Below are 23,797 nucleotides of genomic sequence, written 5' to 3'. Positions count from 1 at the left end.
ACAGACTTTGGAGAGAGTCAGGTGGTTGTGGCAATTTAGCCGCTAAATCATGTCTGACTCGTACGACCTCATGTAGCTCACCAGGTTCCTCTGCCCATGGGACTTTTCTGGCAAGAATACTGGAATGGGTTGCCATTTCCTTCTTCAGGGAATTTCCCTGATCCAGGTATTGAACCTGAGTCTCCTGCATTGCAGGCGGATTATTTACCGCTCAGGCTTGGGCTCAATTCTCAGTTCTGTCACTTTTTAGCTGTGTTCCTTGGATACCTCTCTAAACCTCCATTTTCCAATCTGTAAAATGGGGATGACGGCACCTACCTCCTAGGGTTGTTAGAGGATTTAATAATTAAAGGGCATAAAAGCAACTACGCTCCAATAAAAATTAATTTAAAAAAAGAAAAAAGAAAGGTCACAGCATCTAGTGTGTTTAGCACAGTATCTGGCTTATAAAACCAAATGACCAGAAAATCTAAGTTTTTGTTGTTGCTGCTATTTATTATTTTGAAAAAGTGCTCTGCCTCCAAAGGTGACAACTTGAGACAGATCACACTCCTTCAGCTGAAGATATTTTAAGTTAAAAAATCAGCTCCCCTTCTTACATACAATAACAGAAGCACAGGTGACGAAAGAAAAAAATAGTAAGTCAGACGTTATCAAATTTTAAACAATCTGTGCTGCCTGTCATTCCATCAAGTGAAAACACAACCCACAGGGTGGGAAAAATGATATTTGTAAATTTATGATATTTGTAAATCATATATTTGATAAGGGACTTGATTCCTGATAAGGGACCACATAAGGAACCATTACAACTAAGTGACAGAGGACGAGATGGTCGGATGGCATCACCGACTGAATGGACATGAGTTAGAGTAGCTCCGGGAGACGGTGAAGGACAGGGAAGCCTGGCGTGCTGCAGCCCATGGGGTTGCAAAGAGTCAGACACAAGTGAGCAACTGAACAACAACAACTCAGTAATAAAAAGACAAATAATACAGTGAAAAAGTAGGAAAAGGATATGAGATATTTCTCCAAAGAATGTATGAAATTAACAATAAACACATAAAAATGTCAACATCATTAGCCACTAGGGAAACGCAAATCAAAATCACAATGAGACAGGGCCAAAACAAAAAACAAAAACAACAACAGCAAAACTCTGGGAGACCAGTTCTATGAAACTCCGCTCGGCAACAAAAAGACACACAATCCACGTAGAGGCACCAATATGGAAGACTCTCAAATGCATTATGTTGAATGCAAGAAGCCAGACTCACAAGGCTGCTTACTGTCTGATTCATTTATACAAAATGCTGGAAAAGGCAAAACCCACAATCTGTCCACATAACAGAAAATAGATCCCTGGCTGTCAGTGACTGGGTGGGGGAGGGTTTAACTACAAAGGTATACAGTGGTGAATGGGTTGGTGGGTCTGATTTTGAGTAATGAAATTGTTTTAGATCTTGATTGTGGTTATAGTTACGTGACTGTATATGTTTTCAAAACTCACAGAACTATATGCTGAAAAGGGTGAATGTCATTCTTTATAAATTACATTTCAAGAACTACGACTCTCAAAAAGCCATATTTACAACTCCTAAAATCGTATAAATCATGCAAATATTATTTGTGGCAGAATCAGAATGGCAATTAGACCTGAAGAGAAGGAAATAAACTTTTTGGTCACAATAGCCTGGGGTGATCCCAAAAGAAGATTCCAAATGGAAATTGTTGAACTGGTTCTCTTTACTTAAATGCAGGTTCTCTTTATCCAATTCAGAATGGATTAACGTTGCTGTACACCTGAAACTAACACAACGTTGTAAGTCAACTGTACTCCAATTAAACTTGAAAAAATAAATTAATAAAGTCCATTCAATGGCTGACAGTCATTGGTATGTTTTGCACTGTGGGAACTGCCAGCATGTGGGATCTTAGTTCCCTGACCAGAGATCGAATCTGTATCCCTTGCAGTGGAAGCATGCAGTCTTAACCACCGGATTGCCAGAGAAATCCCTCTTGATCTGTTTTTATAGTTACTTAATGTTTCCTTGTATTTAACCAATACAAGGACATTTAGGTTGTTTACAATATTTTCCACCATGGTAGATGAACTAAGACAAGTGAACAGCCTTATAAATGAGGGTAGGGATTCGTGTGGATATTATCTAGAGCACGAGATCTTATGCCTTTTTTTCCCTCCCTTTTTTTGCCATGGACGTCTTTGTATGTCTTGTGAAACCTCTGCATGGTATGATGTGCCAAAATTCCAGACTCTCAGAAGCATGCAGGTGATCTGCATAAATCACATTGTCCAGTTTAGTTAGACCTGATGAGTTTCTCTTATCAGTAATTTGTCAATTATTCCTCAATAAAGTTGGGGGTAGAAAGAGGGAGTATCAGCATCTTTTCTGCTGCAGCCAAGCCAGACAGCCACATTCCAAGTTCAAAAGACAGCCAAGGCTTTCCCACACCCTTTTGTCACGTTGGTCTTAGAATACAAGCCGACTTGCCCAAAGATATGCAAGTCATGGCACGTTATGTCTAAAGATAAGGCATATGATTTCACAGGAGCTCATTAGCAACCAAAGACTGTGTTTCCAAACCTCAAAAGGGCATCTTCATTTAGAGACTGCCTCTTTTTCACATTGTGTCCATTAAAAATATATATTTATTTATTTCGATGCACTGGGTCTTATTTGCAGCACGTGTGATCTAGCTTCCTGACCAGAAATCAAACCCAGGCGCCCTGCATTGAGTGCTCCGAGTCTTAGCCACTGGATCACCAGAGAAGTTCCACATTGTCTTTTTTTTTTTTTTTTTCCCAGAAGGAGCCAATAGGCAAGGACTCATAGTATGAACTGTTCTGTTTTTGATACTCAAAGAACTCAAATTCCAAGCTGCCCATATGGTGAAATGCAAGAAAGTTGTGTCCCAGTGATGGTTTTTTTCCTTGCAGCTCTCCCTAACTGTGACCATCCCTCTCCTATTTATGAAATTACAATCATAGAACACTTTATATCAGCTTTAATTATATCAGATCAGATCAGTCGCTCAGTCATGTCCGACTCTTTGAGACCGCATGAATCGCAGCACGCCAGGCCTCCCTGTCCATCACCAACTCCCGGAGTTCACTCAGACTCATGTCCATCGAGTCAGTGATGCCATCCAGCCATCTCATCCTCTGTCATCCCCTTCTCCTCCTGCCCCCAATCCCTCCCAGCATCAGAGTCTTTTCCAATGAGTCAACTCTTCGCATGAGGTGGCCAAAGTACTGGAATTTCAGCTTTAGGATCATTCCTTCCAAAGAAATCCCAGGGCTGACCTCCTTCAGAATGGACTGGTTGGATCTCCTTGCAGTCCAAGGGACTCTCAAGAGTCTTCTCCAACACCACAGTTCAAAAGCATCAATTCTTCGGCGCTCAGCCTTCTTCACAGTCCAACTCTCACATCCATACGTGACCACAGGAAAAACCATAGCCTTGACTAGACAGACCTTTGTTGGCGAAGTAATGTCTCTGCTTTTGAATATGCTATCTAGGTTGGTCATAACTTTCCTTCCAAGGAGTAAGCGTCTTTTAATTTCATGGCTGCAGTCACCATCTGCAGTGATTTTAGAGCCCCCCAAAATAAAGTCTGACACTGTTTCCACTGTTTCCCCATCTATTTGCCATGAAGTGATGGGACTGGATGCCATGATCTTCATTTTCTGAATGTTGAGCTTTAAGCCAACTTTTTCACTCTCCTCTTTCACTTTCATCAAGAGGCTTTTTAGTTCCTCTTCACTTTCTGCCATAAGGGTGGTGTCATCTGCATATCTGAGGTTATTGATATTTCTCCCATCAATCTTGATTCCAACTTGTGTTTCTTCCAGTCCAGTGTTTCTCATGATGTACTCTGCATATAAGTTAAATAAGCAGGGCGACAATATACAGCCTTGACGTACTCCTTTTCCTATTTGGAACCAGTCTGTTGTTTCATGTCCAGATCAAACTGTTGCTTCCTGACCTGCATACAGATTTCTCAAGAGGGAGGTCAGGTGATCTGGGAACTAATATTCCACCGGCCTCCTAGTGCATCCTAAAAAGAAAAAAAAAAAAAAAAAAAGGCCAAGATTCTAAATAGATGATTATCAAATCTTCAGGATAATGGCTGGCTCAACTATGTTAAAAGAAAAAAAAAAAATCAAATCAGGGGCTTCCCTCATGGCTCAGTGGTAAAGAATCTGCCTGCCAGTGCAGGAGACACAGGTTCGATCCTTAGGCCAGGAAGATCCCACAGACTGTGGAGCAACTGAAGCTCTTGCACAACTACTGAGCCTGTGCTCTAGAGCCCACATCCCACAACTACTGAGGCCCAAGCACCCTAGAGCCAGTGCTCTGCAACAAGGGAAGCCACCGCAGTGAGAAGCCCTGGCACCACAACTAGAAAGTGGGCCCCCGGCTCCCCAAAACTAGAGCAAAGCCTGCACGGCAGTGAAGAACCAGCAGAGCCAAAAATAAATTTTAAAAATTATTTTTTACAAAATGAAAGAAAGAAAATCAGCCTCAAGCCTGCGGGTTCCCTGTCGTCTACACACCAGGGCACAGTGGAGGGTGAGTCACATGAGGACATCTAGGTTGTGGGCTCCTTGAGCAAGCCATCTGGCACCTAGCTCCTAGCACAGGATGGGCATGGACTGGCCACTCAGGAACAAAGAGCCAAGGCAGCCGTACCCATCCACCGCTAACCTTCTCCAACTGGGCCCAGCCTGAGATAGAGCCCCAGGAAGGGGGCCCGGGGGCTCCAAAGACTGGGTCCTGTAGGTTCCCCTCCCCCACCTCTCCCACAGATGGGAGAGGCATGTAGGGGTGCTTCCAACACGTGACCGAGACCCCACAGTGTTTATGGAAGCAAAGTCCAGGGTGTAGGAGGGACGAAGATACCAGCCCTGGTCAGCAGAGCCGGTCACTTACCTTTGGCACCCGAGGCTGCTGCTGACGTGTTTCCTTGATTCAGCAAACATTAACTTTGTGCCGAGGGCACAGGGCAGATCAGGTTCCAGGAGAAAGGATTTGAGTTGGCCGCCGCAAGCAAGGGCCAACTTCACAATGTTCTTCTGCACCTGGGATGGGAGGGTGCACTGAGACATTCTCCCACGTGGAAACTCCTGGCCCATGAGGGCCACTCTGGGCTCCACCCACTTCTGTTTTCAGATGGAAACCTAGACTCAGGGCACCAAGGTGGACCCAGAAGCAGACTGGCCCAGTGGGGGCAGAATAAGGAGGTGGGGCCACCTTGCCTACCTTCATATTTGCCCAGGAAGCAGAGAAGAGGGAAAAGATGTCTGGACTGGTGGGAAGCAAATAGAAGCAAATAGGCCGGAGCTAGGATCTCTGTTCTTACAGCTCTACAACCCTAGGGGCATATATTCACTCTCCGAGCCTCAGTCTTCCCATCTGTCTGGTGGGGGGGGATCAATATCTCCCACTTGCCTAGAAGGTGATGCCTACGGCGATGGGGTTCTGGGGACTTCCCTGGCAGTCCAGAGGTTAAGATTCTGCACTCCTACTACAAGGGTTCTCCAGTTCGATTCCTGGTTGGGGAACTACATGCCATGCAGTGGTGCAGCCAAAAATAAAAAGTGTAGGCTCTGGACTTAGAATAATCTGGTTCACATTCCAGTTCTATTCTGACTGGCTTAGGAAAGTTCTCTGATTGTCCCAGGTCCCACCTCCCAGGGGTTTGCTGACTAAGGCTGACCCATGGCAGCTAAGCAGCTGAACCTCTGACCTAGTTCTGAGAGGGCTTCCTGGAGGAGGTGGAAATTTGAGAGTGGACCAGGAGGACCTAGCAGGTCTTGCTGAGGAAGGTGGGAAGGGGTGCTCCTCCCCGGTACAAGCCTCTCTTTGCTCTCTGGTTGGGAGGGGAAGACAAGAGAGGCAAGGAGGGAGGAGGGGGGCAGGAAAGAATGAGGGGAGTAATGTCAGGCACCTTCTTGCTGTTAGTTCATTTTTCTTATCTGAGAAATGGGAACATTGGATTGAATGTTGGACTGAATGATCCTCAAGGTTATAACCTACCAGGATTATCTGTTTTTCAGTATTAAAAAAAGAAAAGAAAAAAGGCAGGGAATTCCCTGGTTGTCCAGTGGTTAGGACTTAGTGCTTTCATTGCTGGGGCCTGGGTTCAGTCCCTGGTCAGGAAACTAAGATCCTGCAAGCCAAAAAAAAAATAGAAGAAGAAACAAACAACAAAAAAAATTTAAGGCATCTGACACCAAAAGCAAAAGCAAAAATAAACAAATAGGACCACATCAAACTAAAACACTTCTGTACAGCAAAGGAAACCATCAACAAAATGAAAAGGCAACCTATTGAGTGGGAGGAAATATTTGCAAATCACATATTTGATAAAGGGCTAATATCGAACATACAGGAAGACCTCACAACTCACTAGCCAAAAAAAAAAAAAATTATAGGGCTTCCCTGGTGGTCCAGTGGTTAGGAATCTGCCTTGCAATGCAAGGGGCACTGGTTCAATCCCTGGTCTGAGAAGTTCCCACGTGCTGGGAAACAACTAAGCCTGTGCGCCACAACTGCTGAGTCTGTGCTCTAGAGCCTGGAAGCCGCAGCTCCTGACGCCTGAGGGCCCTAGAGCCCGTCCTCCAAAGCAAGAGAAGCCTCCTCAATGAGAAGTCCACACACTACAATTAGAGAGTAGCTTCTGCTCACTGCAACTAGAGAAAGCCCACGTGCAGCAATGGAGACCCATCACAGCCCCCCAAAATAAATAAATAAATCTTCAAAATATTTTTAAAACAATGAGCCGTAAAAGGGAATAAAAATTTTGCCATTTGCAACAACAGGCATGGGTTGCAAGAGCATTATTCCAAATGAAATAAGTCAGAGAAAGACAAACACTATATGATTGCTCTTTCTCTCTCTCTCTTTTTTTTTTTTGGCCATACCATGAAGCTTGCAATACCTTAGCTCTCTAACCAGGGATTGGATCCTCAGCAGTGAAAGCACACAGTCCTAACCACTGAACCACTAGGGCGTCCCCAGTGATTATTTTTTTTTTAATAGGGTTATTGGTGTTGGCTTAGGGTATTTATTAACTTTAGGACAAAGAGAGCCATAGGGCGGAGGTAGGGCTACATCCAGTGTTATAATTAGGATTAGCGTTAAAGCCAGTGGAATACTCATATGGTGAATGTGAAAAGGTAAAGAAAACCTGGGTGTGAATGTTCTGGATTTCACACCTAAGTTTTCTTTACCTGACTAGTGTGCTTATCCTCCCTTCTCTTGAAATTTCCTTTTTTTTTTTGGCATATGGATCTTAGTTCCCCGACTAGGGATTGAACCTGCACCCCCTACAGTGGAAGCATGGGTCTTAACCAATGGACCAACAGGGTAGACCTCCTATGATCTCTCTTATATGCAGTATCTTAACTCATTATTGATAGTAGAATTTTTGCAGAAACTAACACCTGTGACTGGTGATTTGCTATGTAAGTGATACTGCTAGGTCTCCGGTCAATAATGTTAAGATGACAAAAGATGTATTAATACGCCTCTGGTCAAGAATGTGTTAAAAAAAAAAAAAAAAAACAAAGAAAAACAAACAAAGAAAGCAAAACACATCAGACACCAGGTTCACAGGCACAGAGACCTGGCCTGTGACTGTCAGGGGCGGGGTGGGGGATGGGGCAGGGAGTGGGAGAAATTAGTGAACTTTTTTTTTAGTTTAAATACATTGGAAAAAACTATGAATGATTTGCCACTGGGGTAAAATAAACATTACTTTCAAAAGACAACAACAAAGGCTAATGCAGGACGTTTGGAAATCCAAAATGCAAGACAGGGGGTGAGGGGTATAGTCACAGGCTGAGACTGCCAGCATCAGGGACTGGAAAGAATGTTTTTTCAGGCAATGAGGATAGTTGATGAAATCAGTTCCCTAGGAAGACAGCTCAGCAATGGGGTTTCTGGGGACCGAGGTGGAGTTAGACGAGGGTGGGGGAGCTGTCCTGGAGCCCTCAGGTAAATGCCACAGCTGGCCAGCAGTCACCACACCATGTTCCAGGAAACTGAGCCTTGAAGATTCAGGTGTGGGGGGATTCTGGGGAAGAATCCAGGCCTTCCTCCTCCCAGGGCGATAGCTCCCACATCCCACCCACTCCAGGCCAGGGGTGGGGCCACAACCTCTTCCCCAGTACCCAGGCTGGGACTGCCCTGGTGGTCCAGTGTAAGGGACACAGGTTCAATCGCTGGTGCAGAAAGATTCCACATGCCGAAGAGCAATGAAAGCCCATGAGCCGCAGCTACGGAGCCCCAGTGCTGCAACTACTGAAGTCCATGTGCCTAGAGCCTGTGCTCGGCAACAGGAGAAGCCGCCGCAGTGGGAAGCCCGCGCACCACAACTAGAGAAAGCCCACGTGCAGCGACAAAGACCCGGTGCGACCAAAAATGAATAAATAAATAAATCAACTAAGTTAAAAAAAAGGAGAGAGAAGCGAAGCACCACAATCAAGAGTAGCCCCTGCTTGCCACAACTAGAGAAAAGCCCATGCAGCAATGAAGACCTAATGCAGCCAATAAATAAATAAACATTAATAAATAATTAGTGGGCTTTCATTAAAAAAAAAAAAAAACAGGCTGGGGCAACATCAGTTCAGTGCAGTTGCTCAGTCATGTCCGACTCTTTGCGACCCCATGAATCTCAGCATGCCAGGCTTCCCTATCCATCACCAACTCCCGGAGTTTACCCAAACTCATGTCCATCAAGTCAGCCATCTCATCCTCTGTCATACCCTTCTCCTCCTGCCCCCAATCCCTCCCAGCATCAGGGTCTTTTCCAATGAGTCAACTCTTCACATGAGGTGGCCAAAGTATTGGAGTTTCAGCTTCAACATCAGTCCTTCCAAAGAACACCCAGGACTGATCTCCTTTAGCACGGACTGATTGGATCTCCTTGCAGTCCAAGGGACTCTCAAGAGTCTTCTCCAACACCACAGTTCAAAAGCATCAATTCTTTGGCGCTCAGCCTTCTTCACAGTCCAACTCTCACATCCATACATGACCACAGGAAAAACCATAGCCTTGACTAGATAGACTTTTGTTGGCAAAGAAATCTCTCTGCTTTTGAATATGCTATCTAGGTTGGTCATAACTTTCCTTCCAAGGAATAAGCGTCTTTTAATTTCATGGCTGCAATCACCATCTGCAGTGATTTTGGAGCCCAAAAAAATAAAGTCAGCCACTGTTTCCACTGTTTCCCCATCTATTTCCCATGAACTGATGGGACCGGATGCCATGATCTTAGTTTTCTGAATGTTGAGCTTTAAGCCAACTTTTTCACTCTCCACTTTCACTTTCATCAAGAGGCTTTTTAGTTCCTCTTCACTTTCTGCCATAAGGGTGGTGTAATCTGCGTATCTGAGGTTATTGATATTTCTCCCATCAATCTTGATTCCAGCTTGTGCTTCTTCCAGCCCAGCGTTTCTCATGATGTACTCTGCATATAAGTTAAATAAGCAGGGTGACAATATACAGCCTTGACGTACTCCTTCTCCTATTTGGAACCAGTCTGTTGTTTCATGTCCAGTTCTAACTGTTGCTTCCTGGCCTGCACGTAGGTTTCTCAAGAGGCAGGTCAGGTGGTCTGTATTCCCATTTCTTTCAGAATTTTCCACAGTTTATTGTGATCCACAGAGTCAAAGGCTTTGGCATAGTCAATAAAGCAGAAATAGATGTTTTTCTGGAACTCTCTTGCTTTTTCCATGATCCAGTGGATGTTGGCAATTTGACCTCTGGTTCCTCTGCCTTTTCTAAATCCAGCTTGAACATCAGGAAGTTCACGGTTCCCGTATTGCTGAAGCCTGGCTTGGAGAATTTTGAGCATTACTTTACTAGCATGTGAAATGAGTTCAATTGTGTGGTAGTTTGAGCATTCTTTGGCATTGCCTTTCTTTGGGATTGGAATGAAAACGGACCTTTTCCAGTCCTGTAGCCACTGCTGAGTTTTCCAAATTTGCTGGCATATTGAGTGCAACACTTTCACAGCATCATCTTTCAGGATTTGAAATAGCTCAAATTCCCCTTAATTATGAATTCTGGAGTCACCTCTGCATGCAAGCTGGCCTTGGCTTCTGGGCTTTGAATTCTGGAGGGCAAAGATCGAAATCCCAGCACAGGGTCCTGGAAAGAACGTCGTGCCCCTGGCGTCTGTGCCTGCCTCTGTGCCCCACTGGCTAGTGGCCTTGGGCATGTCAGTCCCCCTTTCCAGGCCTCACAGCGTCACCCTGTCCAATGAGGCTGTGGCTGGATTAGAGGTCTCCAGGCACAGGAGCCTCCAGGATCAGCTCCCACCCCCAGGAAGGCCAGGAGGCCGGGGGCGGGGCCAGCTTCATGTTAAATATTTCTGTCCAGCACTCCGCTGGCCTCTAGTCCCAGTCTTCTCAGCAGGAAGTGTGACCACGATCAATCATGGTAAGAGCCTGCCTGGGGTGACAACCTAGAGGGGTGGGATGGGGTGGGAGGTGAGAGGTGGGAGAAAGGCTCAAGAGGGAGGGGACATATGCCTGATCCATGGCGATGTATGGCAGAAACCAACACAAGATTGTAATTATCCTTCGATTAAAAATACATGAATTAAGAAAGAAAAGAAAGAAAAAAAAAAAAAAGCCTAAGCTTAAAAAAAAAAAAAAAGAGCCTGCCTGGACCCATGGCGGCCTTACCTGATGGTAGGGATCTGCGGTGAGATTTCCATAAGCACATTGTGTCCGAGTGTCTGTGTCTTACTGTTCTTTTCTTTCTTCCTAGACGACTTACAGCGACAAAGGAGAGAAGGTAAGCAGGAGGGGAAATGTGGGGTCAGGGCCCTGGGAGCCTGGGATGTCAGCAAAGGGCAGAAGAGGAAGAGCTTCAGTGGGTACGTGACATTCTGGATACAGGCTCAGGTTCATCTCTGCACTCCCCTGACCTCATTGCGACTGGACTCACTTCAACCTTGCCTTCCTAAGAAAAATTTTTACCTCTTTTTAAATTCCTGCCAATTGCTTAATCGTGTCTGGAAGTTCTTTCTAAGGTCTAATTTAAATCCTTGCTCCTGTAACATAAGGCTGTTCACGCTGTGAAACCTGGGCAGACCTCCTCAGTGGGTGGGGCTTACCAATCCTAAACCCACAGGAATTCAGTTTCTACATGAGAACCCTCTTTCGAGGCTTGGCAAGGCTTCAGGGCAGAGGGGTGGGGTGAGGTGACTTGTCCTCACTTCTGGGATTGAGGGTGGCACAAGGGAGAGGGCTAGGGGACTCCTCTCCACTGACACTTTTCTAGACCCACTTCTAGGGACTCAGTCTCACCCCTTCTCTCCTTCTGCAGCCTGAAAGAGGCCGATTCCTCCACTTTCACTCTGTGACCTTCTGGGTTGGCAATGCCAAGCAGGTAGAAGCCGGGGCGAGGTGTTGGGATTGGGCAGAGGGCAGGCAAGGAGGCCTCTAGGACAGGGGCAGGCCTCTGGCCAGGTCTGTGATTGGCTGCTGGGAGGGAGGATCCTGGCCAGTGTCAGGAGTGTCCTGGAAGGACAGTCACTCTTTGGATCCTAATTACACAATCCAGGCTGCAGATCCCAGCGGGGACCTTAAGGGAGATCAGCATGGGCCAGGGAGCCAGGTGTTTTTCCCAGGAGGAACAGTACCTGGGGCAATGGGGCAGACACGCTGTGGGGGTGTGGGCCAGCGCCTCACCCCTCACAGGCCTGCCTGCAACTCTGTGATTCAGGCTGCGTCATATTACTGCAGTAAGCTGGGCTTTGAGCCCCTAGCCTACAAGGGCCTGGAGACCGGTTCCCGGGAAGTGGTGAGCCATGTGGTCAAGCAAGGGCAGGTGAGTCTCTGCACCGGGCCCCCACTCCTCCAGGAGGCCCGTCTCTCCCCTGCTGGTCTCTGGGCTCCCTGGTGGCTCTGGCACCTCTGGGTGCAGCAGACCATGAGGCCCTTCCTCCAGGCGGCTGGGTGCTCTTCCAGGCTGCCTGGTGTGGTTAGCGGAGCCTGTGCTGAGGTCAGCCCCCATGGGCACCTTTGTACAACGCGCAACAGGGACCTTTTTGGTTTGGTCTCCTTTTCAGCCTGGCCCAATGCTGGTCTCATGGATGTTCGGGAAAAGTGGGCAAAGGCCTCCAGCATCAGAGCTTTAACTCTGAGCTGTGCCCTGGTCTGTAGGTCCCTGGAGCTCTCCCCATAGGCAGGCCTGACCACCATCTCATCCCGGGACTCCAGGCAGCTCTGGCATGGGGGAAGCCCCCATCCCTCAGGACCAGAGGGGAAACTAAGGCAGAGAAGGGGCAGGAACCCAGGATCAAGAGTCCTTGGGAATTCCCTGGCAGTCCAGTGGTTAAGATTCTGTGTTTCCACTGCAGAGGGCATGGGTTGGAAGCCTGGTCAGGGTACTAGGATCCCATATGCCACACGGCATAGCCAAAAAAAAAAAAAAAGAGTAGTTCTGCCTGGCAGAGAGGAGGTGGTCCTAATGCCCCACCAGGGGTATCTTGCTGGTGGGCAGGGAGAGGGGCTGGGGGTGTACCTCCACAAGTTCACCTGACCCACCAGCAACATCCCTCTTCTCTACATCTTAGATCGTGTTCGTCTTCTCCTCTGCCCTCAACCCCTGGAACAAAGGTGAGGGGGCCTTGGAGGGTTCAAGGTGCCAAGGAGTGGAGACATGGTATTGTGGGTAGGGGTCAGGGACACAGAGGTGGGTTAGGGTTGAGGGAGGGGGCCTGAGCCCAGAAGGAGATGGAGCTCAGAAGGCTGAGAGTATGGGGGAGGGGCTGTGATTCCAGCATCACCTGCCTCCCCTGCTGACCACAGAGATGGGCGATCACCTGGTGAAACACGGCGATGGAGTGAAGGACATTGCGTTCGAGGTGGAGGACTGTGACTACATTGTGCAGGTGAGACCGCACATGGGCTGGCGTGGAGACAAAGCAGGGAGCCTCAGCCTGCCCTCTGTCTGCCAGAGGGACCTCCCATCGGTCAGGGCTGGAGGGCACTGCCACGCTGGAGTGATGTGCCCAGACGCTGGTTGACACATACCTGAGTTCCAGTGACATCTGCCCCTTGGTAGCCAAGCAATCTCTCTCCAGGCCTCAGTTTCTGCATCTGTAAAATGGGAATAACCACCTATCTCACTGAGTTGTTACAAAGAGGAAACGAGATCATAATTATCATTTCATAGGCATGATTCTGTACCAAGCAAGTATTCAAGAGACAGTTTAGGGACTTCCCTGGTGTTCCAGTGGCTAAGATTCCAAGCTCCCAATGCAGGGGGCCTGGGTTTGATCCCTGGTCAAGGAACTAGCTCCCACATGCCACAAGTAAGACCCAGTGAAGTCAAATAAAGTAATTAATTCTTTTTTTAAAAGAGGCAGTTTACAGGTTTAAAGTGTAGATTCCAGGGGCAGACTACTGCGTCTGAATCTTAATTGCTGTGTGACTTTAGGTGAATGACTTACTTTCTTTGTGTTTCAATGTCCTCATCTTTAAGTGAATGACTCCATTCATAAAAGAGACAATAATAGTGCCTTTCACGTAATGAGGATTTAAGAGGTTAATACTTACAACAATGCCTGACATGTGATAAGCATAGACATCCAGTAATGAGGTTTTGCTAAATAAATACACGAATCATGCATGTAAGGCAACTGGCAGAGGGTCTGACACATAGTAGGTGCTCAATAAGTGCCAGCATGGGGACTTCCCTGGTGGTCCAGGGGTTAAGAATCTGCCTTCTAATGCAGCAGACGTGGGTTCAATCCCCGGTCTAGGAACTCAGATCCCACATGTCATGGGGCAACCTACATGCTCCAGAGCCCGCCTATTACAAAGAAGATCCTGTATGTTGCAACTATGACCCAATGCAGCCAAATAAATAAATGTTTTTAAAAATAAATAAATAAATGCCAGCTGGTATTCGACTTATCCAACCACCCTTTTTCACTAATGAAGAAACTGAAGCCTAGAGCGGGGGCAGGGCCACAGAGTGAGTGAGCACAGGACAGGCAGGACAGACCCCCACCCTCACCTGGTTTGTCCCCCACAGCCCCGGGCCTCAGTTTTCCAATCTGCCAAATGGGCATGAGGCATGAGTGTCAAGGGCAACAGTTAAAGTTGGTTGGAGTTCCTGCCTGGGGCTGGAAACACTGGAAGAGGCTGTGGCAGGACCACACAGAGAGGATCCAGCAGGGACAGCCAAAGGGCTCCCTGAGGATCCAGCACGGACCGCCTCCCCACCCCGTCTCCTCTGCAGAAAGCCCGGGAACGAGGCGCCAAGATTGTGCGGGAGCCTTGGGTAGAGCAAGATAAGCTTGGGAAGGTGAAGTTTGCTGTGCTACAGACGGTGAGTTAACTTTGGAGCCTCCACCTTGCCTACACCCACAGAGATGCCAGGACCCTTCTTTCCCAACCCCTGACTCCATTATACCATCCCATCCTTGTGCCTCAAAGCACAAACATTCTCCCTCGACCCCGATCGCCTGTATTCTTGGCTGGTGTGCAGAGGCTGAGGGGGGCTCCCAGTCACCCATCTCTGGGCTTCCCTTCCTCCCCAGTCGAGGTGAGAGCATGGGACTGCAAGCGGCAGGCAGGGGCTCCGAAGGAAGGAGATGGGTGGGTCTGGGGAAGGAGATGGGATGGAAGCCCCTCCCCACTCAAGCTGTGTGACTTTAGACAAATCACTTCACCTCTCTGCAAGTCCATTTAAATGAGCAAGGACCACCTGTGTGACCTGCCAAACACTACTTAACAGTTCTGGGCCTGTTCCTTTAGCTGTGATCCCTCCCTCCGGTCATTTTAAGGATCAAATGAGATGATTCATACATAGTACTTAGAACAACAGCACTGGCATATCGTAGATAACCCAACAAAGCCTGTTTAGCACCTGAGACCATCATAGGTCCTTCCTCCTCATGATTTATGTTAAAAAAAATTTTTTTTTTGATGTGGAACATTTTTAAAGTCTTTATCGAATTTGTTACAATATTGCTTCTGTTTTATATTTTGGCTTTTGGCTGCAAGGTATAGGGGATCTTAGCTCCCCAACCAGGGATCCAACCCACACCACCTGCATTGGAAGGTGAAGTCTTAATCACTGGACCACCAGGGAAGTCCCCCTCCTCAAGATTTACTACAACTTGGAGAAGGCAATAGCACCCCACTCCAGTACTCCTGCCTAGAAAATCCCATGGGCGGAGGAGCCTGGTAGGCTTCGGTCCATGGGGTTGCTAAGAGTCAAATATGACTCAGCGACTTCACTTTCACTTTCAAGGATTCTTAGGGTCTTCCCAGGTGGTGCTAGTGGTAAAGAATCTGCCTGCCAATGCAGGAGATGTAAGAGATGTAGGTTTGATCCCTGGGTGGGGAAGATCCCCTGGAAGACGGCATGGCAACCCACTCCAGTATTCTTGCCTGGAGAATCCCGTGGACAGAAGAGCCTGGGAGGCTACAGTCCATAGGGTCGTGAAGAGTCGGACACAACTAAAGTGACACAGGACACATACATGCAAAGATTGTTAGAGTGATTGAAAGGATCCTTCCATATAATTAGATCCAATGCCCTCATCATTCTTCATGCAGACAACATATTTGTATCGAGCACCTATGATGAGCTAGGATGGTATCATGAGCAAGACGTCATCACAACCCCCACAGAGCTTCTGGTCCTATGGGGAGACTGTCAAATTCCCAAATGTCAAATTGCAGTTCATTTCGGAAAGGGGAAGTGACTTGCCCAAGATCACACTTGGAGTTAGGACCAGATCTGGGCTGGAACCCAGGGCTGTGTTGGCCCCATGCAGTGTGGCCTGGGTTCAGCCGGGATGGGACCTCAGGCTGTTTGCCACCCACAGTATGGGGACACGACACACACCCTGGTGGAGAAGATGAACTATACTGGCCGGTTCCTGCCTGGATTCGAGGCACCACCATTCATGGACCCCCAACTTTCCAAGCTGTGAGTGCCCCTTGGAACAGGGGAGGGTGGAAAGCAAGGCCCTTTCATCCATGCAGGGCAGGCAGAGCATCTCGGGACCTGCTGGGGGAGCCCCTGAGGGTCCCCCAGGATTGGCTTGAAGAGGCAGCATAGAGGTGAAGAGCATAGGCTCTGGAACACAACTGCCTTGGTTCAAATCTCAGCTCTGTTACTTCCTAGCTATTTAACCTTGGCAAATTACTTTTCTTTTTCCTTTGTTTGGCTGTGCTGGGTCTTCACTGCAGCAAGTGGGCTTCTCTAGTTGTGGCTCGCAGGCTCCAGATCACGCAGGCTCAGTAGTTGTGGCACACAGGCTTAGCTGCCCGGCTGCATGTGGGATCCTAGTTTCCCAACAGGGATCGAATCTGCATCCCTTTCGTTGGCAGGCAAATTATTAACCACTGGACCACCAGGAGTCCCAAGTTATTTTTCTAAGCCTCAGTCTCTTTATCTGTAAAATGGGGCTAGTAATAGTATGTGAGTGAAGGCAAATAAAGTGTCTATAGTAAGTGCTATGGAATAGTGAGCAGTTATTGTTATTGAGGGGTAGGGAAAAGGAGATTTAGGGAGTAGCCTTCTCCTCACCCACTGTTTCCCTCTCCAGGCCCAGCTGCAGTCTCGAGATAATCGATCACATTGTGGGAAACCAGCCTGATCAAGAGATGGTGTCTGCCTCTGAATGGTGAGTTCCTGGCCCAAGCCCTTCCCACACCTGTGACAGGACCGCTCCCCAGTCTTATCAGGAAATAGAGCACAAGGCAGGGGAGGTTAGCCTGAGGTCACCAGTTCATCTGTTCTCTGTAAAATTGTCACCATGGAGATCTGATGATTTAAGGCCCAAATTGACCAACCAAGCCCCTCCAGGAAACCTTGGAGAATCAGCACTGGGGGTGTCATAGTTCAGGGAGGCTTGAAGGAAGGTTTTGTTGTTGTTGCTCAGTCACCAAGTCGTGTCCACTCTTCGCAACCCCATGGACTGCACCACACCAGGCTTCTCTGTCCCTCACCATCCCCCGAAGCTTGCACTATTTCATGTCCAATGAATCCGTGATGCCATCCAAACATCTCATCCTTTGTTGCCCTCTTCTCCATCTGCCTTCAATCTTTCCCAGCATCAGCGTCTTTTCCAATAAGTCAGTGGAGGAAGGCTACCACTACTCAAAAGCTCGTCAAAGAGCTCGTGGGTGCAAGTCAGAAGCAAATAGCCCTTCTCAAAAGCACCTCCAGGGACTTCCCTGGCGGTTCAGTGCTTAAGATTCCACGCTTCCACTGAACAAGTGGGCACGGGTTTGACAGACAGGAAACTAAGGGGCTTCCCCAGTGGCTCAGCAGTAAAGAATCCACCTGTAAGGCAGGAGCTACAGGAGATGGGAGCTTGATCCCTGGGTCAGGAAGACCCCCTGAAGGAGGGCATGGCAACTCACTCCAGTATTCTTGCCTGGGAAATCCCATGGACAGAGGAGCCTGGCAGGCTACAGTCCATGGGGTCACAAAGAGTCAGACACGACTGAAGCAACTGAACACACACACACGCACGCAGAGAACTAAGATCCCACACGTGCACAAAGTAGCCTAAAAAATAAGAATTATTTTTTAAAATAAAAATTATTAAAAAATCATTTTTTAAAAATAAAAATCATTTCTTTTAAAAAATAAAAATGATTTTTTAAATAAAATAAATGATACTTTAAAAAAAAAAAAAGGTTCTGCATCTGTTGGTGTGTCATCATGTATACAGGTCTTGTTACCAGATGCTTTACTTCCACCCAAAGGAACACTGTCCTAAAATTCATGATGTGTCTGATGTGAAAGGCAGTTCCCTTTTTGATGCCTGCTCAGGGAGCAAATTCTGGAAGGTGGAGTGGGGGCAGAGGGCCAGTCCTAGGCCGGCACTCAGAGCCGGCGGGCCCTTCCGGCAACCCCGCAGGTACCTGAAGAACTTGCAGTTCCACCGTTTCTGGTCCGTGGATGACACGCAGGTGCACACGGAGTACAGCTCTCTGCGGTCCGTCGTGGTGGCCAATTATGAGGAATCCATCAAGATGCCCATTAATGAGCCAGCACCGGGCAAGAAGAAGTCCCAGATCCAGGTGAGTTCTGTCTCCTGCCCCGGGGACCTTGGCTGGGAAAGAGGGAAGCGGGGAAGAGGCATGAGGGCTCTTGCAGCTGAGGCTCTTGGCTGGAGCCACTGACAATGGTTTCCTTGCTTCCCTTCTGCAGGAATATGTGGACTATAACGGGGGCGCTGGGGTCCAGCACATTGCTCTCAAGACCAAAGACATCATCACAGCAGTGAGAAGCCCATTCCTGGTCCTAATTCACCTCCCATTCAGCTCCAGAGCCAAACTTTGCAAACTGAGTCAGGGGCCAGGGGTGGGGGTGGCAAGTGGAAGTCCTGGGTCCCCTTCATTGGCCCAGATAGCTGACGGGGTTCTCTTGCAGGCTCCTGCCACTCATGTGCAGGCACACTGCCACCCCCAGAAAGTTCTGTCTCTCTGCTACAGAAGAAGCAAGTGCCAGAGTAACAGGAAGCCTGGATCTAGACCCGGTTCTACCTGTGACTTGCTGTGTGTCTCCAGGGATTCAACTTCCTCTCTGGGCTTCAGTTGTCTCAACTTGAAAATGAATCTATTAAGTCACAGGATCCAGTAGGTCCTTTCAGTCAAATTAAGTGTCCTGAGTCTATGGCCCCAGCCTCTGGGGAGGTTGGGTGACCAAGTGGACAGGAGCCTGGCCTGTACCATTCAGTCCCAGAGCAACCAAGAATTCACTGCATGACCATGGCAACTTCATTTCATTCATTTTTTCATTTGCTCAAAAGATGCTTATTGAGGGAACTCCCTGGTGATCCAGTGGTTAAGACTCTGTGCACAGGGGCCATGGGTTCGATTCCCAGTTGAGGAACTAAGATCCCACACGCCATTTGGTGTGACATAAAGATTAAAAAGAAAAAAGGAACAGCTGGAACAGAATGAACAAAGGAGAGCGGGGCCAGGAATGAGGTCAGAATGTAGGAGTCAGGGCAGATGGTGAGAACTTTGACTCTGAGACACCAGGGTAGGGTAAGAAGAGGAGTGACATAATTTGACTAGTATTTTAATAACCCCCCCTGGCTACTATGTTGAGAATAGATACTTAATCTTTCAAGGCCTCAGTTCTCCCAGCTATGAAGTGGGGAGAATAATCATCCAAATGTCTCAGAAGATCGCTGCGTCAATGTAAGGAGACAGTACATAGAAAGTGCTCGAGACAGGCACATGCATGTGTGTGTGCTCAGTCGCTTTAGTCGTGTCTGACTCTTTGTGACTCATGGGCTTTAGCCCACGAGGCTCCTCTGTCCATGGGATTCTCCAGGCAAGAATACTGGAGTGGGTTGCTGTGCCCTCCTCCAGGGGATCTTCCCAACCTAGGCATCAAACCCAGGTCTCCTGCATTGCAGGCGGATTCCTTGTCACTGAGCCACTGGGGAAGCCGAGACAGGCACATCGTGAGGTTCCATTAAGTGTTAGTGATTGCAGTTCTTCTCATGAGACCCACAAGGCCCAGAGGTGGAAGGGGATGAGGTGACATCGCATCGTAGCAGTTGATGGGGCTTGGAAAAGGACCCTGGCTCAGCACTTCTACCTGGCTGGGGGTGTTGAGCATGGAGAGAAAAGGACTGACCTTGACCCTGCTCTGAGACAGATTCGCCACTTGAGAGAGAGAGGCGTGGAGTTTTTGGCTGTTCCATCCACATACTACAAACAACTGCGGGAGAAGCTCAAGATGGCCAAGATCCGGGTGAAGGAGAATATTGATATCCTAGAGGTGAGGTTTAAAGCCTGATCCTGGGTCAGCCAAGAAGAACAAGCCCTGAGTTCCATCTTATCTCACAAATGTCGTCTAACCCTGGCATCAGGCTCTGCGATGTGGGGGAGAGGAAGGAGAGCAGACCAGGGCCCTGCCATCCTGAACTTGCATTCTAGTGAGGAGACAGACAACAAACAAATAAATAAGTAATACAAACACCATTAGAGAGAGAGAGAGAGAAAGTTGGTGATTAAACTGGCTATGACAGAGAGTGACCTGGGGCTACTACATAGGAGGCAGTCAGGGAAGGCCTCTCTGAGGAGGTGACATTTCAGTGAAATCTAATTCAATGGCCCCCAACCTTTTTGGCATCAGAGACTAGTTTCATGGAAGATGGTCTTTCCACAGACCAGGGATGGGAGGAGATGATTTGGGAATGATTCAGGCACATCATATTTATTGTGCACTTTGTTCTATTGTACTTATATCACCTCCATCTCAGATCATCAGGCATAGATCCCAGAGGTTGGGAACCCTGATCGAGATGATGAGAGGCGGTTGGCTGCATGAAGGTCTAAAGAAAGAGCAGTCCTGGCAGAGGAAATAGCAAGTGCAAAGGCCCTGAGGCAGCAGCAAGCTCTGAGTATCTAAGAACAGAAAGAGGGCCAGAGTGTATGAAGGGAAATGTTTGAGGAGTGGCCCAGGTCACAGAGGGAGGCAGGAGCCAATTCCTCTGGTAGGCTATTCAGGAGTCTGGATTTTTTTCTTCTGTGGTCAGAAACCACTGGAGGTTTGGGTTTGGGTTTTTTTTTTTTTTTTTTGGAGGTTTTCTTGGCTTTATTTTTAACAACTTTATTGATATATAAGTCACAGAACATGTTATTTAAAAAAAAAAAACACAATTCAGTGGTTTTTGGCTATTCACTATATTATGCAACAATCATCAAAATCAATTTTGGAACATTTTCATCACTTTCAAAGAGACATCAGACTTCTTAGCCACCACCTCCCAATCTCTCCATCTACCTTCTCCTCACTCCTAGCCCTAGGCAATCACTGATTTCTGTCTCTATAGAGTTGCTTTCAGAGAAGGCAATGGCATCCCACTCCAGTACTCTTGCCTGGAAAATCCCATGGACGGAGGAGCCTGGTAGGCTGCAGTCCATGGGGTCGCTAAGAGTTGGACACGACTGAGCAACTTCACTTTCACTTTTCACCTCCATGCATTGGAGAAGGAAATGGCAACCCACTCCAGTGTTCTTGCCTGGAGAATCCCAGGGATGGGGGAGCCTGGTGGGCTGCCGTCTATGGGGTCGCACAGAGTCGGACACGACTGAAGCGATTTAGCAGCAGCAGCAGAGTTGCTTTCTTCTAAATATGTATATAAATAGAATCATATAATATGTAATCTTTTGTGACTGACTTCTTTCACTCAACATAAAGTTTTCAAGGTTCATCCATGAAACCTGTGTCAGTACTGTGTTCCTTTTTATAAAACTGAATAATATTCCATTGGATGAAGAGACCACATTTTGCTTATCCATTCATCCACTGATAGATATTTGTTTCTACTTTTTGGCTCTTAGGAATAATGTTGCTATGATCCTTTGGGTATGAGTTTTTGTGTGGACAAGTTTTAATTCTCTTGGGTAGATACCCAGGAGTCAAATTGCTGGGTCATATGGTAACTCGACTATTAACTCTTGGAAGAACTCTCAAGACTGTTTTCCACAGCAGCTGTACCATTTTACATTCCCAGCAGCCACATAGGAGAGTTCTAGTTTCCATTGCAGAATGGAAACAGGGGAATGAGATGATGTGATTTCTAAAAGATCTCTGTCTGTGTGGAAGATGGATTGTAAGGAGACAAAAGCAGAAGCACTGGAGAGCTGTGTGGGTGGTACTTGGGTGGTACTTGTGTGGTCCACACCAGCCTTAGGTGGCTGATACAGGGGCTGAAGTGGGGAGGTGCTAAGAGGACAATTGGGGGATCTGTTTGGAAGTGTCTGGAACTGCTGCAGAAAATGGTCTTGTCTTGGCTTTGGGGGTGCAGAAACCCCCATGGCCTTTCTAAGAATCCCACCATTTCAGGCTAGGGGGGCGGGCCAGCCTGCCCCTTACCTAGTCCCCTGCCTCCTACCTAGGAGCTGAAGATCCTGGTAGACTACGACGAGAAAGGCTACCTCCTGCAGATTTTCACCAAACCCATGCAGGACCGGCCCACGCTCTTCCTGGAAGTCATTCAGCGCCACAATCACCAGGTATCACTAAGGACCGCCTGTCCTCGGCGGGTGGCTTTCTGGGCCTCGCAGCTCATCTCCTTTCTCCCGCTCCAGGGTTTTGGAGCCGGCAACTTCAACTCACTGTTCAAGGCCTTCGAGGAGGAGCAGGACCTGCGAGGCAACCTCACCGACATGGAGCCCAATGGGGGTGTGTCCGGCATGTAGGCGCCGCAGGTCCAGCAAGAGCCACCGAGGCCCCGCCCACCTTCGGGAGCGGGGCGCACGGTGGATCACGCCCCCTCGCCCTGTGACCCGCCCACTCCACTGGAGCTGAAGGGAGCCCTCCTTGCCCCGCCCACCATCCGACTCCGGGACCCCTCCCACACACACTAAAGGCTCCGCCCACTACTTACCATGCCCCTCTTTGGGGCCTCTACTCTCCTGCCCTTGGGTATAAAGCAAAGCAGAGTCCAAGGCAGTGTCCACGCGTTTGTGTCGGGCTGGATCAGTGACGTTCTTCGGCCGCCAGGGGGAGCTCAAGGCGGCAGCCCTGTAGGAGGCGTCCACTTTACGGATGCTGGGGAAGCTCAGAGGCTGGGGAAGCTTCGGAGGCGCCTGGTGCAACCCTGTGCTAAGTAGGTCCAAGTAGGTTGGAGGGGAGTTATGGAACCAAAGGGTGAAGAGGACTTACACTCTAAAGGAAAACACAGACAATATCTTTTTGTGGTAAATGCTATTAAGAAAATGAAGCGAGTGATGAGCTTGTGTAGAGGTAAGGGTCGGAGGGAGGGCCAATTTCGATCGAGGGAAGGGCTCTCTGGGAGATGATATTTGTGAAGCAGCCATGAGAAAATCTGGGGAAAGAGCATCCTAGGAGAAAGGTCAGTCAGTTCAGTCGCTCAGCCCTATCCGACTCTTTGCGACCCCATGAATCACAGCACGCAAGGCCTCCCTGTCCATCACCAACTCCCGGAGTTCACTCAGACTCACGTCCATCGAGTCAGTGATGCCATCCAGCCATCTCATCCTCTGGCGTCCCCTTCTCCTCCTGCCCCCAATCCCTCCCAGCATCAGAGTCTTTTCCAATGAGCCAGCTCTTCGCATGAGGTGGCCAAAGTACTGGAGTTTCATCTTCAGCATCATTCCCTCCAAAGAAATCCCAGGGCTGATCTCCTTCAGAATGGACTGGTTGGATCTCCTTGCAGTCCAAGGGACACTCAAGAGTCTTCTCCAACACCACAGTTCAAAAGCATCAATTCTTCGGCACTCAGCCTTCTTCACAGTCCAACTCTCACATCCATACATGACCACAGGAAAAACCATAGCCTTGACTAGACAGACCTTTGCTGGCAAAGTAATGTCTCTGCTTTTGAATATGCTATCTGGCTTGGTCATAACTTTCCTTCCAAGGAGTAAGCGTCTTTTCATTTCATGGCTGCAGTCACCATCTGCAGTGATTTTGGAGCCCCCAAAAATAAAGTCTGACACTGTTTCCACTGTTTCCCCATCTATTTCCCATGAAGTGATGGGACCTGATGCCATGATATTCGTTTTCTGAATGTTGAGCTTTAAGCCAACTTTTTCACTCTCCACTTTCACTTTCATCAAGAGGCTTTTTAGTTCCTCTTCACTTTCTGCCATAAGGGTGGTGTAATCTGCATATCTGAGGTTATTGATATTTCTCCCAGCAATCTTGATTCCAGCTTGTGTTTCCCCCAGTCCAGCGTTTCTCATGATGTACTCTGCATATAAGTTAAATAAGCAGGGTGACAATAT

The 23,797-nt window shown here is 48.0% G+C and overlaps 1 protein-coding gene and 1 long non-coding RNA gene across 4 annotated transcripts; one reads left to right on the top strand and one right to left on the bottom strand.

Moving 5' to 3' along the window:
- Window positions 1–3,967: 3,967 nt before the first annotated feature.
- Window positions 3,968–10,805, bottom strand: LOC113907553. The gene is made up of 3 exons (XR_003515229.1): window positions 10,721–10,805; window positions 4,956–5,104; window positions 3,968–4,080 (listed from the first exon to the last, which is right to left on the bottom strand). It is a non-coding gene; the product is annotated as an uncharacterized LOC113907553 (long non-coding RNA).
- On the top strand, window positions 10,393–22,495 carry HPD (4-hydroxyphenylpyruvate dioxygenase). 3 transcript variants are annotated; one of them, XM_027566866.1, is made up of 14 exons: window positions 10,393–10,472; window positions 10,806–10,832; window positions 11,367–11,429; window positions 11,766–11,870; window positions 12,619–12,661; window positions 12,854–12,936; window positions 14,292–14,381; window positions 15,889–15,992; window positions 16,615–16,692; window positions 17,938–18,100; window positions 18,231–18,302; window positions 19,695–19,817; window positions 21,944–22,060; window positions 22,136–22,495. In XM_027566866.1, the coding sequence occupies exons 1-14, from the start codon at window positions 10,470–10,472 to the stop codon at window positions 22,244–22,246; spliced, it is 1,182 nt and encodes a 393-aa protein (XP_027422667.1). In that variant the 5' UTR covers window positions 10,393–10,469; the 3' UTR covers window positions 22,247–22,495. The 3 variants fall into 3 exon arrangements, 2 of the variants coding, with proteins under 2 accessions (XP_027422667.1, XP_027422665.1); XM_027566864.1 differs by having other exon boundaries at window positions 15,838–15,992; XR_003515228.1 differs by having other exon boundaries at window positions 18,231–19,817.
- The last annotated feature ends 1,302 nt before the right edge of the window (window positions 22,496–23,797 follow it).

This window comes from Bos indicus x Bos taurus, chromosome 17 (assembly GCF_003369695.1).
Source record: "Bos indicus x Bos taurus breed Angus x Brahman F1 hybrid chromosome 17, Bos_hybrid_MaternalHap_v2.0, whole genome shotgun sequence".
In the NCBI taxonomy this organism is placed as follows: domain Eukaryota; kingdom Metazoa; phylum Chordata; class Mammalia; order Artiodactyla; family Bovidae; genus Bos; species Bos indicus x Bos taurus.
This window is presented reverse-complemented; position numbering and strand designations above follow the sequence as displayed.